Here is a 15,938-nt window from a genome sequence, read left to right as displayed (position 1 = left end):
GGAAAAGTCGGTATTTAGTCTGCCAAACATATCTCTCATATGTAACGCCATGTACGGTACAGTAGAAGCTGCAATCAGTTTTTAGCCAAATGATTTTTATATAAACTTCTTTTATCTAAGTAAAAAGTATCAATGACATTAAAATGTCTTTTTCAACAGACTTCTGGCAAAGAGGGCAGCATAATTTTCAACAAACACAACATAACAGTTCAATAAGGGCTGGGCTGATAATAATATAGGTACATTAACTAGAGTAAAAATTGTGAAACATGTAATTTCTTTATTTTATGTATAATTCCTTCGTAAATCCTCATGACTGTGGTCTATGTATCAATGTAAGTAAACATATTGGATATAAAATCACATCGGAAATCGTCTTTTTACACAACAGCTATCTTTGGAGCCTTTCATTTCTATCTATATTGAAAAACAATTGCTTAATTACTGCTTTCCTGCAGGGTTGCTAATTTTGTTTTAGATATATATGTAATCCCGTGAGACATTAATGACTTGGTAAAGAATCACAGCACAGTTGGGAATGCCAGAGATAAGCTCAGAATAAATCACGCCAACAAGTGCGCATTCTTGCCCACATTTCTCTGCGGATATACACACATATGCAAATTAGACAGTGGACCCTGCGCGAGTTGTGTTGCCAACCTGGTGTATAGCGAGCACACTCTCTGACTTACACTGTAGCGTGAATAGGGTGATGGTCTGCAGCATCTAATATAATCTGACTGTATTTCGTTAATATGATGTTTTATTATAAAACACATTGTAAGATTATTGTTTATGCACCCGGCCATGTTTTCCCCTTCGTTCTCTCTCTCCCTCTCTCTCTCTCTGGTGCTGTATTATTGTGGGAGAGCAGGTGCTGCCGTCCCAATTACCATACAGCTGAAAGCACAAAGAGAAAAAAAACTTTACTCCTAGTATGACTCCCCCTCCCCCCGCCTCATATTCCCCCTCCTTTCCCCCATAAAGTCCCTTAATGACAGCCACGCGAGTGACACACCACCAAGTTTTTTTTGTTTTTGTTTTTTTTACTGTCTCTATCAAACTGCAAGTAAGGGAAATACACAGGCATGCCTACAAATACGGTTGGTGTGTTCGCCTGAGGCCACTGAGCGCACTCTCGGAGATTTTTTTTTATATTCTCGAGCACCTAAAGCTGGTCATTATCCACTCAAAATGGTTCAAAATCTATTAACCATTAGAGGAAATCGATTGTATTCATTGAAAAATCGTAATGAGTTAAAATGAAGCTCTTTCTCGGTATCACGGTTCTAATATTCAATGCTGTTTTGAAGAAGAGACTCGTCAGTACCATTTTTATCAAGACGTGGGTATTAAAATAACAGCACACTTGGTGCAGCCTACATTAGGAAAACAGCAGCAATGTTTTTATAATGAGGGCGCAAGTGGGGAGAAAGGCTGTAGGTCTCTAAGCCAAGAAATAAAGATAAAATAATAAGAATAGAGGGACTTGTTTTGGGGGTGTGGCATTGTGAAAACCACGGCAGGGGTAACACCATAGGAATGCAGCGGAGCAGATGGTCGTTGTAACGCAGTTGGGACGGCTGGCTGGCCGGCTGGCCATCCAAGGAACGAGCCAGGCCAAACCTTTACCATAGCCCCTCAAATATAAGAAGCCACGGTGCGTCTGGCTGCACCATGTGTATAAATCGCTTGATGGAGGATTTTGTCCAGAGGTAAAATAATTTGTCGGAATGTAAATGGGCCCAGTGCGTCCTAGAAGAGGGAGGCATCGGGGGAAGCATGGGGTTGTTGCACATTTAACAGCTCACTAGCCATTTGGTCCATCCCTTTGAGAAAAAGAGAGGAGGGGGGCGGGTTTAGAAAAGTTGTGTGCACCCCCTACCTCCCCCTTCCCTTTCTTTGTGATGGCCCCTGGGCGGACTTGTGGTGGTGGTGGAGGGAGGGGAAGAAGAGGAGCAGAGGGGCTCATTTGCATCTTATTACCCTTCGCCTGCTGGCCCCGTATAAAACCCTGCACGGGGCAGTAGACCCATCAGACACACGCACTGCCACACCAAGGAAAACGGAGAGGACCGCAGATTTGTTTTCTGTGTTTATGATCAGCATATCATGATCAATCAAGTGGAAAAACAAACAAGCCCATCAAGAGTTGCTTCTTCACCGACTGATTGGAATTAACTCTTTCCATCGGGGATTTCATTCACGTTTCTTCGAGTGGATCAGTCTGCTGGGGATTACTTTGCACTGCAACAGCCTTTCTGTCACAAACTTTCGCAGTGTATTGGAAAATATAGAGGCGGAAGACAGACGCACCAAAAGGAAAAGTTTCACTACAACTTCCTCTTCCCACCCCCACTGCGCGTCAAAGACTCACCTTGACTGCGAGACACTGGGAAGGTTTTACAGGACTTTCTCCATGAGTGTTTGAGCCGGGCTGCACGGACTTGTGGAGCTTTCACTGGTTTTGAGGGGCTGTCAACACAATGGGACGCCTGTGTCTGCTCCTGGCTGTCAGTCTCACCGTACTCACCTGCCAGGTAGGTCCGATGAAAGCAAGATTTAACATTAAAGGGTATTGAAATACCCTCTGCACATATTTTTGAATACAAACATCTTAAGATTGATTCTCACGGGTCCTGCCTTAAATACTCTCCATTGATTGATTACGCGCGCGTGTGTGTTATAGGTTCTGTGCTCGGGCGTGTTTGAGCTGAAGTTGCAGGAGTTCCTCAACAAGAAGGGGATAACTGGGAATGCCAACTGCTGCCCCACTCACCTGCAGGGCCAGCAGCAGTGTGAGTGCAAGACTTTCTTTCGGGTCTGTCTGAAGCATTATCAGGCCAACGTCTCCCCAGAGCCTCCCTGCACGTATGGGGGGACTGTGACTCCCGTCCTCGGCTCCAACTCCTTCCAGGTCCCGGAGACCAACGCGGACAGCTTCACCAACCCGATCCGCTTTTCCTTCGGTTTCACATGGCCAGTAAGTAAAAGCAGGACATATAATCGGTAATAGTATTAATAATATTGTGGAAATAATGATAAGCTGCAGTCTAGAGCTCAGTTTTGTGCATTTACTGTTTTTGTTTGTTTGTTTGTTTTTTCGGGCCCAATGCGTCAATTTTCACTGTTGGTAATTATACAGTTACCCCCACCCCCGAAAAAAAAACACTTGAAGTCGTAGTTTTGAGGTATTCTCTGTCCCATAAACTTTGAGTAATGAAGGGCATTGACAGACTGAGATGTATTAGCTTTGAAGAGTGCAGAACGCAACAGATGCTCTCAAACTCCACACTTGTGAGGGTCTTTGTCAGCAGTGTGTGAGAGGGGCTATTGTAGTATTTCTGTGCTCTTTGGTGGGATAAAACGGGGAGGGGAGGAGGGTGTGTGTGTGTGTGTGTGTGTGTGTGTGTGTGTGTGTGTGTGTGTGTGTGTGTGTGTGAGTGAGAGAGAGAGAGAGAGAGATGTGGGGGTGTTCACCAAACGTCTCTCTCCTCCGACCAGTCGTGGTGGGAAATTTAACATCCTCTGAGTTGGCACATCATTGGCAGCACAGCGTGAAATTCCGCCTCGTTTGGTTTTACAGCGGTGTCAGAGTGTGATATGGGCAGGGGTGTGAAAAGGGGAGCAGGTACCGGGCCTTATTAGGCACCTAATCAACACGAGAATTAGGCTGTGAAGTTTATTGGGAGGCCTGCTAATGGCCCGCCCGCTCTGAAGGGAGGGAGGCCTGTAGGCTAAGCAGCTGTTGATTCTCTCTCTGTCTCTCCTCAGGGGACGTTTTCACTGATCATTGAAGCTCTCCACACCGACTCCCTGGACGACCTGACAACAGGTGGGTGACAGCAAGAAAGGGCAGTAGTGTAACTCAAAGACAGAGCAGAAGGCAAATAGGTTTTCCTGGTTTTCTTTCAAATGTCAGGTCATATTTTTCTCTTTTCAGCCATTTTTATAAGAATTAAGATCCAACTTTTTGAGGCACACACCTTCCCTTGAAAAGTAAATAAGGGTTAACCATTTCTAAATGTCTGCTGATTATAGTGTGGGGAATCAGCTAATACTACATCTCAGTGAGGCAAACGTCCAGTGTGTTTTTGATTACATAGCCATGTTGTTGCATAAAATTTGTGTTTTTGCATATAATGGCACAATTTCCTGTGTGGGTTCACTTGTCTCGTGATAATAGGCATTCTCAGATTTGTCTTTGTGGTGAGATTTGCTGTTGTCATCTTTAAGCCATCATCTTATCATTGCACTGAGGTTTTATGGTGTAATCTGTCTCTATTTGGGAAAAAAACAGTTCACAAGAAAAGCATTGTTGCAAGCCAGACAGCAGATTTCACCCCTTGGCCTTTTATTTTTCACTGCATGACAGACTCATTTTCAAAAACATGTGTGGCTGTCATTCTGCAGGAGCGTAAGCACACATGCTTCCGCAAGACCTGAAATCTATAGTAAACAAAGAAATATAACTGACAGCTTCATGTGAATGAAAGGGTCCTATCCTGTCCTACGCTCTGCAGAAAAGCCATGCTTCACAACAACATGTGACTCACAACAAGCTGTGTGATTTACTTTTTCAGACAACCCAGAGCGTCTGATCAGCAGGATCGCCACTCAGCGTCACCTCAGTGTGGGAGAAGAGTGGTTCAGCGATGTGCAGACAGCTGGCAAGACTGAGCTGCGATACTCCTACCGCTTCCTGTGTGATGAGTACTACTACGGCGAAGGCTGCTCTGTTTTCTGCCGCCCGAGAGATGATGCTTTCGGACACTTCACTTGCGGCGAGCGTGGAGAGATCATATGCAACTCTGGCTGGAAGGGACAATACTGCACTGAACGTGAGTGGTTTTGGTTTTAATCAAGCAATGTCAGTAAGTCTGTATGGAGCAATGTGAGGAATATCCATAACTGAGAGATATAGTTGGCAAGCACAAACACCTTCAGGTTAGTGGTAATGCAGTAGTTAAAATTTCAGTCCAATGGCAGCTGCTTAGATAAGCTGAAGGAGTGGCACAATCATTAGCAGCAAGCGGTGATGTTTACACAAAGTGCCTGATTCCAAAATACTGCCTCACAAGTGAGACGTGTTAACACTAGTTCCGGCTTAGTCTGGAATTACTGCCATCTTAAAAAAAATAGTTCTTTAACTTTTAAAATGAAAAACACATAAGCTTTAAGGGGTTTTGAGTTTCTACTGTTTATAAACTACTTTTCAAAGTTAATTTTCCCAACAGTCATTTGCCTCTCTGTATTGTTTGGGGACTTTTTTTTTCACCTCATAATGCGGGGCCCGTGTGCAACAGGCGTCAGTTAGTTATCCCATAGCACCAGAGGCCTCCATTCTAATGAGCCGCAGTGGCTCCTCAGTAATTCACACGCCGCGTGCCTTCCATTAGACCGCTGGGGCCTCCTCGCCCAAAACCTCCTCCCCGATTGGCCAAGTGGGGGTCCTGTATTGTTGTGGTTCAGGCTGTTGATTGGCCGAGCACGGTTGTGTATTGTTGTGGAGGGGGCAGCTGCTCGGTGAGAGGAGACAATGGAGCAGCTGTCTGGTGGTTAGTTCCACACAGACCAGCTGGCCCTTGGGGGAGGAGGAGGAGGAGGGGGGGAGTGAGGAGAGACAGGATGAGCAGAAGAAGGGAAAGGATAGGAGAGGAAGATGAGAGGAGGGGATAGGTGGATGGGAGAGTAAACGAGGAAAAAGGAGGATCAGAAAGAAGAGGGAGGGATATGGAAAGAGAGGGGCTGAGGGTGAGAAAAAGGACTTCTGACCCACAGTCAAGGGGAGAAAGGAGGCTTTGTGTGGGAGGCTTTTGTATGGGAGAACAACCATGTTAAAAGAGAGGGCTTGTTGGCTGCATCCCCCTCGTTTGGTGACCAAAACTGACGTAGCTCCTTGTGTGGGTGTTAAGGCCAAAACGGTAGCATTTTCAACAACTTTTGAAGCAATGAAGAAACCAGCAAATGTCAGCCTGTTCACAAGAGTGACCCAGTGACACCAATTACCCTCCAAATTTTACTCTTTTGCATTATAAGTGCTAAGAAGACCTCCAGAAGACCTTTAACCATAAAGACTGGTGAATTAAGCCTCTTAATAATAGAGAATAAAAATACTCTAGAAACATGCCTGAGCAGGTGAACGTATTCGGCAGACAAACATGGCACCAGACAAGATGAATGACTCCACCAAATAGATAAGAAGGCCTGGGGGCCAACCAGATGGACTGTCAGACAAGCTGTCAGTGACTTGAAAAGGAATTAAAGTGATTGGAAGATTGATGGAGTGCAAACACGCCTCATTTCCAGTGGGTTACCTAACCGTGCATGTTTACTCTCTTTAGCAATCTGCCTTCCTGGATGTGATGAGGAACACGGTTTCTGTGATAAACCAGGAGAGTGCAAGTAAGTCCAGAAAAGCAGTTTTAAGTTTCCATAAATTAATATGACAGCGTTTCAATATATTTTCTTCTGTTACTATTAGTGTTAAATAATTGTCGTGTTCACAGGTGTCGTGTGGGCTTTAGTGGGCGTTACTGTGATGACTGCATCCGTTACCCTGGCTGCCTCCATGGCACCTGCCAACAGCCTTGGCAGTGTAACTGCCAGGAGGGCTGGGGTGGGCTTTTCTGCAACCAGGGTGAGTTTACTGACACATTTACTACATGCTTAATTCCCGCTTGGACCCTCTTTGCTTTAGGTTTAAACTATATTTTTTGTAACGGTTGGTTATTGTTCGTGTTTCCAGATCTGAACTACTGTACACACCACAAACCCTGTCTTAACGGAGCCACCTGCACTAACACTGGCCAGGGCAGCTACACTTGCTCCTGCCTACCTGGATACACAGGCGCCAGCTGTGAGATCCAAGTCAGTGAATGTTCCGGAAGTCCATGTCGCAACGGAGGCAGCTGCACTGTGAGTATCACAGGAGAGGAAGACAGAAAGAGAGATGATGTGGAAACAAGAAACCTGTGTGTGTGACTGTTTACATTCTTTCCAATATAGGACAATGACAATGGATATAAGTGCACATGCCCACCTGGTTTTTATGGTAACAACTGTGAGTTAAGCGCCAACACCTGTGCAGACGGGCCTTGCTTCAACAGCGGACATTGTGTCGACAATCCGGAAGGTGGCTACTTCTGTCAGTGCCCGACAGGATATGCTGGCTTCAACTGCGAGAAGAAAATTGACCACTGCTCGTCCAACCCCTGTTTAAATGGTACATTTACTGATTTTAACTTCACCTAAACCTACAATTGAACCCAGGGTTAAAACATCCAGAGACTAATCACTGGTCTTTCTCTTAATCCCTCTCCCCTCTGCAGGTGCAGAATGTGTGGATCTGGTGAACTCCTACCTCTGTCAGTGTTCTGAAGGGTTTTCAGGTCCTAACTGTGAGGAAAGCGGGAGTAGCGTCTCTGGATATTGTCTCTCCTTCCCTTGTCAGAATGGTGGGACATGCCAGGAAACAGGAAGTGGCTACACCTGTAGTTGCCCCCCAGGTATGACAACTTTTGACAAATTTGTTGATGTTTACATGAATTTTTATGCAGCTTAGTGTCATTTTCTCAGATTCTTAAACCATACTATTTTCACAGGCTATACTGGCAAAAACTGCAGCTCCCCTGTCTCCCGATGCAAACACAACCCCTGCCACAATGGAGCCACCTGTCATGAGCGAGGCAGCCGCTATATGTGTGCCTGTGTGCCCGGCTACGGCGGTCACAACTGTCAGTTCCTCTTACCAGAGATTGTGGATCGACCCGATCGAATATACTCTGGAAGTGAAAATCCTGATGATGAGGAGGATGACAATGGAGGATTCCCTTGGGCGGCCGTGTGCGCCGGCGTCTTCCTGGTTCTTGTGATCTTGATCGGATGCTCTGTGCTGGTGGTCTACATTCGGGTAAAACTGCAGGAGCGGCACAGTCATCACAGTGACAGTGTCCACAGTGACAGCCACGAGACCATGAACAACTTGACAACCACCAACAACTGTCTCCGCAGCGACAAGGAACTGGGAGTTCTGATGACAACATCAGTTAAAAACACCAACAAGAAGGCAGATTATCATTCGGATCTCACTGGATCTCTCGGAGGTCTGAGTGGAATCGGTGGGCTCAACGGAACAGAGAAGAATGGCTTTAAATCTCGGTACCCTAGCGTGGAGTACAACCTGGTCCATGAGCTTCAACCTGAGGAGTTGCCACCATGTAAAGAGGAGGGTCACCAAGAGCCAGAGGCCAAATGTGAAATGCTGGATGAGTCAGATACAGAGGAAAGATACAGGAAGAGGAAAAACAGGTACACAACCAATCAAAATACATTCTTAACGGTTGGAATTATTTCATGCAGATGTCCCCTTAATCACTGTGAAAGCGTTTGTTGCATGAAGGACAGCATTTCTGAATTTCTCTTTTATCCCACAGTGATGCATCAGAAAAGAACCCTGTGGCCGAGTCACCGAGCTGCAGTGAAGCAAAATATCACTCATCCACCGATTTGAACTGTCACGCAGCGAGCGATCTTAAATATCAGTCGACCAGCGACGTTAAATTCCAGTCAACCAGTGATGTTGAATACAACGATCCCAGTGACAGCAGGTACCAGTGCACCAGTGACACCAAATACCAGTCTGTTTACGTCATATCAGACCAGAAAGATGAATGCATCATTGCCACAGAGGTGAGTACGCAAAAATAGACCCAAACGCCCATAACACACACAAAAACTGCAGTTCCAAAGACTGACTTTGTCCCTTCTGTATTACAGGTATGATACCAGTGAAAACCAGGTGGTGGTCCACATACACCAGCCCTGAGCAGTAGAGCTCAGCTTGTCTCCAGGAGGTTTTACTCCTGCTGTTTGCTGCTGTTCCCTCGGATTTATCAGAGGACTTTGAGCCAAGGTGCTGATGAGCCCACTTGGCAAGGACTTAGTACTACGGTAGTACTACGGGTGAATTCTGGATATTTCTTGGATGGATGTAGGTCTAATGTTGACTCAACACTACGGACGGAGTACCAGGAGGCAATGCGAGCGCTTGTACAGACTTTGTACAGAAACAGCGCTGGCTGAGTACTCGTCTAGTCCAGTGAAGACTGTTGGCAAACTGATGAAGACGTCTTCTGCAGTTCAAGATGATTTACTGCTTGTAACAGGATGAACTCCAATCAGTGGAATATGGACTTGTATGTCGACAGTTGATATTGTAGTACCATGGGGTACTGATTGAATGAACAGTGAAGTACCTTTGGAGTACTGAGAATTTTTAAAGTACTGTTGTAGTACTGTTATGTGCTGTGTTTTACAATGCAGTGTAAAATCTGTCATGGATAATGAGTAGTTCGAGTTCTGTGCAGTGCTGCAGAGCAGAGAGCAGAGTTGTAGAAACATTAAACTGCTACAATCTATTCATTAAATATAAATCACAGTCTGAGCTTTCTTGACACAAATAAAACTGTGGGACTACTTCTGTAGCAGCTCAACAGCTTTTCCTCTGCAGCACTGACAGAAACAATGCTGAGCTGGTTCTCGGCACAAACTAAAGAACTAAGGACTCCAGTAGTGACTGCAGATCGATCCAACATGGATTCTGTTGGGCCATACTGGCCTCTGACCCCTGAAAGTTGTGACACACAGGGAAATGTTTTGGGCAGAGCAACTTAGGAAACACTTTTGGCATTAGAGGACGAACCAAGAAGAAAAAATCCAGATGAAAGAACTCAAAACAAACATATTTGAAGTTTAGTTATCAGTTCGTGTATGATTTCTTTTTGAATTTGCTGCACATCCCTTTCCAGAACATTTCCAGAATTTTGTGAAATTGCATCAGCAGCTCAAATTGACAGTTTGGTCTTTTTCTTCCTGACCTCTAGTGATGCTGTTGATTTTTCCAAGTAGGCTGAAGTTTAAAGGACTAGTCTCAACTGCCAAGACCTCATTGCACTATAGACGTGAGCGTGCATGTGTGTGAGACAGCACGAGTGTGTGGTTGTATGTGTGTTTGTGTGTGCATGTAGGAGAGTTCACGCCTGTGTCATTGAATGCACTGCTCACTTCCACTCCCTTCACTCTTCCACTGTTAGCCAGTTCAAGGACACCATCACCCTGCCTGCCGTTGGTTGAGATCATTTGTTTTTTATTTTATTTGTTATCTAAAGAAAGATGTATTCTTTTAATTTAATTATGTAATTATTTGTGCTCCATTTCATTGTGATTTTTTTAATTAATCCTGTTATAATTTAAGTTGGATTTCTTTCTTTTTTTATCTGGCAGATAATGTATGTATGTAAGTATGTATGCATGTATGTGTTAGGCACTTGAGACCACTGTGACTGTGTTGTATTTAAGAGAAAAGTCTGATGTACAGAGCCTGTCATTTTTAATACTGGAAAAAAGGCGCAATATTTTTCCAAAATAAAAAAAAAAGGAATGAAATATGGCACATCTGGTGTTGAATGCTTGTTTTTCCCTTTCTGCTTAACGAGGGATTATGAGAAGTATGCAACATGCTCTTAAAAGCTGTGTAAATTAGCAAAGCATGAATACTCGCCCGTTCTTACATTTGTAGGTTATTTTAAAAAAAGTAATCTGGAAAATTGAAGCTGAGGGATTTGATGTCACTTAGTGATACTATAAGTGTTTTGCATTTGTGTGTGTGTGTGTGTGTGTGTGTGTGTGTGTGTGTGTGTGAGAGAGAGAGAGAGAGAGAGAGAGTGTATGTGTGTGTTTGTCTGACACAGCAGAAGACTGTCTCCTTGTGGAACCACTAAATGAGACAAAGACACACCCCATAATCATAGAACGCTTAGCTAGCCTCCTCTGAGGCCAGACCCATCTCCTTGTGTGTATTGTAATATGTGCATGCGTGTGTGTGTGTGTGTGTGTGTGTATGAATGAAAGAGAGAGGGATTGCATATGTGCATGTGTGTATTTACTTTAGTCTGCATCTTTCTGTGTTTCTGAATTAATGTTTTTTTTCTATGCTCCTCAGAGTCCAGGACTATTGGTGTGTGTGTGCGTGTGTGCGTGTGTGTGTGTGTGTGTGTGTGTGTGTGTGTGTGTGTGTGATCTTGTTTTAAGCACAGGGGTATTTATAGCTGAAGAGAGAAACCACCAGTCTGGATTTAGTCCCAGTTGCCCCTGCCTGCACTACTCCGTGTGTGTTTAAGTGTGTGTGTGTCATTCAGCGACCACTGGGAGCACAGAAGTAGTCATCAAAGAAACTCATCTGGTTTGCAGTCTTATATAAACACACACACCACATACACAGGACGGTGAAATTGGATGACAGATGATCAGAAATTTACTGCAATTACAGAGGACACACTGCATTAAGTGTCGACATGGAGCACAATAACGCACACAAACACACACTCCAGGAGAGGTCATGGACTGGCTGACTGAAGTAAGATTTGAATGATGGAGTAGAAAGAAAGTTCACAATTCCTTTCCAATATTGACACAGAGCCACATTAAGGGATGAATCTTTCACACCCTAACTGATCGTACAGAGCAGCAGATCACACCACTGACCTGCCCACAGGCTGCAGACACAGCGACGGTTGCCCTTCCAAAGACTGCAACTGTGGCTACTCAAAAAGTATTTGCTTGTATTACACAAGCGGCAGGCAGTTGTTAGCACATACCATGCTAAGCTTTTTAACTTAACTTTTTTTCTGTGCCACAATAGCTTTTCGCTGAGTTGGAAAATCACAGGAGACAGGCTTAAAGCTGGTCCTTTGTTGTTGTCAGGCTGTCCTCCAGCCCCTGAACAGTCGCACACACTCGCGTCCTCCCTCTCGGCATCTCTCTGGTGTCAATAGTCAGACAAAGCCCCGGTGACTGGCTGCCATTTGCTGTCCTGCTGCACATAAAGAACAGCAACTCTTTGAACTTCTGAAAGGGGGAAATCGAAACTTCTTCATGGTCAAATCTATAGAGAAACGTTTATCCAGTCAGTCCACACTTCACATGAGCTCATTTCTTTTTCTTACCGTTCACCTAAATCCTGAACATTTTCTTTTTTTAGTTCTTAAAGAAGTCCAAGATGTACCATCACTCATATTTTAAATAACACAACAGAAAAATGTGAACACAAATCTATAGATCTGTGTGTGTGTGTAGGATGATATATTGTCTGGTTCAGCCTCCCCCCACACACACACCCCACACACACCTCTCTCTTCTAATACAATTTTTATTCTGACAGGGAGTAGGCAGGACCGTAGCTAATCCACAGAACAGGCTGTTTAAGTGTGTCTCAGCTATAATCTGATTAATCTGTCCATTCATACACTCCTCTCCTCTCACAGATCTGTTTGAATGTATAAGTGTGTGTGTGTGTGTGTGTGTGTGTGTGTGTGTGTGTGTGTGTGTGTGTGTGTGTGTGTGTGTGTGTGTGTGTAAACATCTTGGCTGGTGTGTGCATGTGTTGGATAGATGGATGGACAGAAAGAGATTTTTGGGAATAAAAAAAGCTCACTCTTGGCTGCTGACCCTTCTTTAGTCCAAGTAATGGTCACCTGTCACACATTGGGGTGACTACATCCCAAGAAGACCAAACATGGGACAAAGAGTGTGTTTGGGAAGGATAAATTTATTTTATCTATCAAGCGGCACATCTCTTTATAAGACTGGCAAAAATGGATGAAAATCATTGGATTTGGGTTTAGTTTGAGTTGTGAGTTTGTTTAGACTTATTAGCTTATTACTTTGAGGCTTTTTTTATTTTAAATTTTAGTAATGACTCCATGTTTAGTATTGAGTTCTTGGTGTTTTTGTAATCTGGTAGCTCTTATTGTAAAAATTTGTTTATATTTGTGATCTGGTGTATTTGAGTAGCTTCCTTGAGGTCCCAATATACCCTATATGCTCACCGCCATGTCGTCATCAGACAGATGTAGCCATTTATACCTGCTGTTAAGGCACAGAAGTCAAAAGGCCAAAAAGCCACAAGTGTTTTTCTCCCATGTTATTCCCAAAAACTCAAGTTTCAAATAGTTACAACATCTGTGTGTCAGTACATCTCTGAGCTTCTGTGCAGTATTATCATTAAAATGGGGGTAAAAACTGGGACCATCCTACATTTCTGTCTTCAATCCAGCTGTGACGGCAAATGCAACACAAGCGACAGGGCAAGCATAAGAACGACCTTAGTGTCTTCTTAAATTTTGTGAAGTCTTCATTTCTGTTAAGGCTCTCTATTTAGATTACTTCCTGTTTTATTTTGAAATTCATTTGCTTCTCATCTTCAGTTTTACTTTATCTTCATCTTTTATTAGTTTCACCTGTTTCTTGTTCCCCAGTTATTTCCACTCCCCTTGTTAACCCTCTGTGTGTTTCTGTGTGTATACACAGCCTTGTCTTCCAGTTAAACTTTGTGTCGTACTGTTTACGTGCCTGCCTTCTTCCCTGTGTATTTCTCTGTGCTGTCCAGGTTTTGTTACTTTGTATCTTGGAATTTTTTACTTTGAACTTTCATCAGACAAATAAATGGTTCACTTTTTGTTTTTGAACTTCTGTATTTGGGTGCTCACTTTTTGCACTCCATTACGTGACACATATCTGTATTTCCCTTTAATTGCGGTCATTATTACCATATTTCACAAAAATCTGTGTGGTCTTTGACTTTGTGATGATGAAGTGAAAGTCAGTTTTCCACATTGTAGCACAGGCAGCAAAAGATGTGGCACGTAAACAGACTGGTTCTTATATAGCGCTTTTCTACTCTAGCTGAGCACTAAAAGCAGTTTATACAACTTGCCTCATTGACACAAGCACATTTTTTCTATGGAAGTACTTTCTATGTAACATTCACACACATTAATACTCCAATGGATGCATCAGAGAGCAACTTGGGGTTAGTACAGGGGTGGGCAATCTCAGTCCACGAGGGCTGGTGTCCCTGCAGGTTTTAGATGGGTCCTCGAACCAACACAGCTGATTTAAATGGCTAAATTAGCTCCTCAACATGTCCTGAAGTTCTCCAGAGGCCTGGTAACGAACTAATCATGTGATTCAGGTGTGTTGACCCAAGGTGAGATCTAAAACCTGCAGCGACACCGGCCCTCGTGGACTGAGATTGCCCACCCCTGGGTTAGTATCTTGCCCAAGGATATTTGGCATAAAGACTGAGAGCAGCCAAGGATTGAACCACCAACCTTCCAATTAGCAGATGCCCTGCTCTACCTCCCGAGCTACTGATAATGATCAATAAAAACCAGGTTTTAGAACAGTCTATAATTAAAACAAATGAACTATTAGACATTAGAACCTGTCAAAATGTTGTCTTTGGTCCCCCTGAATATGTGGGACAGAGGGACAATGGATAAAAATGTCATGCTGTCCCACAGAGATGTCAAACTCTACATGAAAAATGTGTAAAATTTCAGAACATGTTCTGGTATTTCATTGCCAAGACTGTCCTTTAATCCTAAAGTATAAAGGTCTTGGTAATTCATAGAAAATGTCCTTTTTTTCTGTGAACCATCTGTAAAAATGTAAATTCCTATAGTAGATGGTGAAAAAAACAGGAACTTTCGGCCATTACTTAATTACTTTGGTGTAGCATGAATGACAGTTGGTGGTGATGTTTTGGGGTCTTTATAAACAGGAAAAGCGGTAAAGCCTACGGAAATACAGTTTAAACTTCAAAATCTATGCACTCCTTTACATTTTCCAGAGCTGTCCAATGGGCTAGACTGGGGTCTTTGCTGGGCTGATTCTGGCCCACACACCTTATGTTTGACACCCCTAGTCTAGTACAGCGGTCCCCAACATTTTTTGCGCCACGGACCGGTTTATGCCCGACAATATTTTCACAGACATTTGTTGATAATAAGATAATAATTAAGTATAAAATACTAAAACACATATGAAGTAAATACAGTTTCAAAGTTTCGGGAATCCTGGGAGAACTAAATGACAGCCTGTTCCAGATGACCTAAGAGCTTTAGCAGGTTTATAATATGTCATATTATTATTATTATTATTATTATTATACTGAGACCAGACCCTCTAGAACCAATGACCATGTCATGTTCAAAGTCACTTAAATCAGCCTTTTGATGCTTGGTTTGAACTTCAGCTACTGTGACGATGGCTTTTGTGTCCTCTTGGGACAAAACATTCAGATGTTTTTTTTTCATATTGTGAAATGTGATTTAAAAAAATTAATTGAATGATAATGTGTGTTATTTAGTACAATTCAGAGCAGGCTGAACTGACCATAGTTTCAGTATTGTGGGGAAGTTTGCAGTAATGCTGGAGTGGTGCAAAGCAGGCTGTGGTGTTCAGGGTCAATGTTAGGCTACGTCAAAGACAGGAGACATCAATTTAAACTGAAGCTCATGATGCCACTTAGACTATTGCTACATTTGATCCTGACTCTTACCTTACTGAATTCACTTAACTAATATAACAGAAAAAGTCAGCTCATCATAACCTGTATACAAAGAAAAATGTAACAGCTAACAATGCAAATTATTATGTGACTTATTTTGAGCCTAAGTGAATATGAGGAAGAATTGGCCCAGGCAACAAGTCATTTGGCTTGTGTGATTATTATTGTTGTCCATTATTATTGTTATGTGTATATAATGTGAATGTAGACAGCCTGTATGAAGTTTAGGTCTATTTTTGAGTATATTTACCACTTTTAAATACCACCTGATCACTTGTTGCACTAATTTTACTGCACACAAAGTAAACACAGAGCCTTTTCTCTCAACATCTCCAGACTTTTTTGCTGATTCGCAGCCTCAGAGAGCAGCATCATAACAGTGTCCCGCTGACTTTACATCCCTCTCCACTCTGTCTGTTATTAGCATTTCAATTTGTCACAAATCCCCATGCTCACAGAGCATCTCTGACTAGAGATTTTTGGGGCTAAATCTTGTGGGAAAACAGAGATTTCTCTCTCAGTCATC

The 15,938-nt window shown here is 43.2% G+C and overlaps 1 protein-coding gene across 1 annotated transcript; it reads left to right on the top strand.

The window, feature by feature from the left end:
• Positions 1-1,980: 1,980 nt before the first annotated feature.
• dld (deltaD) lies at positions 1,981-10,453 on the top strand. Its single transcript, XM_040011817.1, has 12 exons — positions 1,981-2,540; positions 2,690-2,983; positions 3,775-3,835; positions 4,584-4,841; positions 6,345-6,405; positions 6,510-6,640; positions 6,749-6,918; positions 7,009-7,225; positions 7,332-7,508; positions 7,605-8,310; positions 8,436-8,691; positions 8,779-10,453. The coding sequence occupies exons 1-12, from the start codon at positions 2,487-2,489 to the stop codon at positions 8,782-8,784; spliced, it is 2,391 nt and encodes a 796-aa protein (XP_039867751.1). The 5' UTR covers positions 1,981-2,486; the 3' UTR covers positions 8,785-10,453.
• Positions 10,454-15,938: the final 5,485 nt, after the last annotated feature.

The sequence above is a fragment of the Simochromis diagramma genome, unplaced genomic scaffold, assembly GCF_900408965.1.
Source record: "Simochromis diagramma unplaced genomic scaffold, fSimDia1.1 OVJJ01000603.1, whole genome shotgun sequence".
Classification (NCBI taxonomy): Eukaryota; Metazoa; Chordata; class Actinopteri; order Cichliformes; family Cichlidae; genus Simochromis; species Simochromis diagramma.
The sequence above is the reverse complement of the archived record's forward strand: the minus strand, read 5'-3'. Positions and strand labels throughout refer to the sequence as shown.

What these genes read in the sequence shown, in the direction of transcription:
- dld (XM_040011817.1), top strand. Translation starts at nt 2,487, where the DNA reads ATGGGACGCCTGTGTCTGCTCCTGGCTGTCAGTCTCACCGTACTCACC. An exon ending in GCAACGGAGGCAGCTGCACT is followed by an intron (nt 6,919 to 7,008) that starts GTGAGTATCACA and finishes TTTCCAATATAG; the next exon opens with GACAATGACAATGGATATAA. An exon ending in CACCTGTAGTTGCCCCCCAG is followed by an intron (nt 7,509 to 7,604) that starts GTATGACAACTT and finishes CTATTTTCACAG; the next exon opens with GCTATACTGGCAAAAACTGC.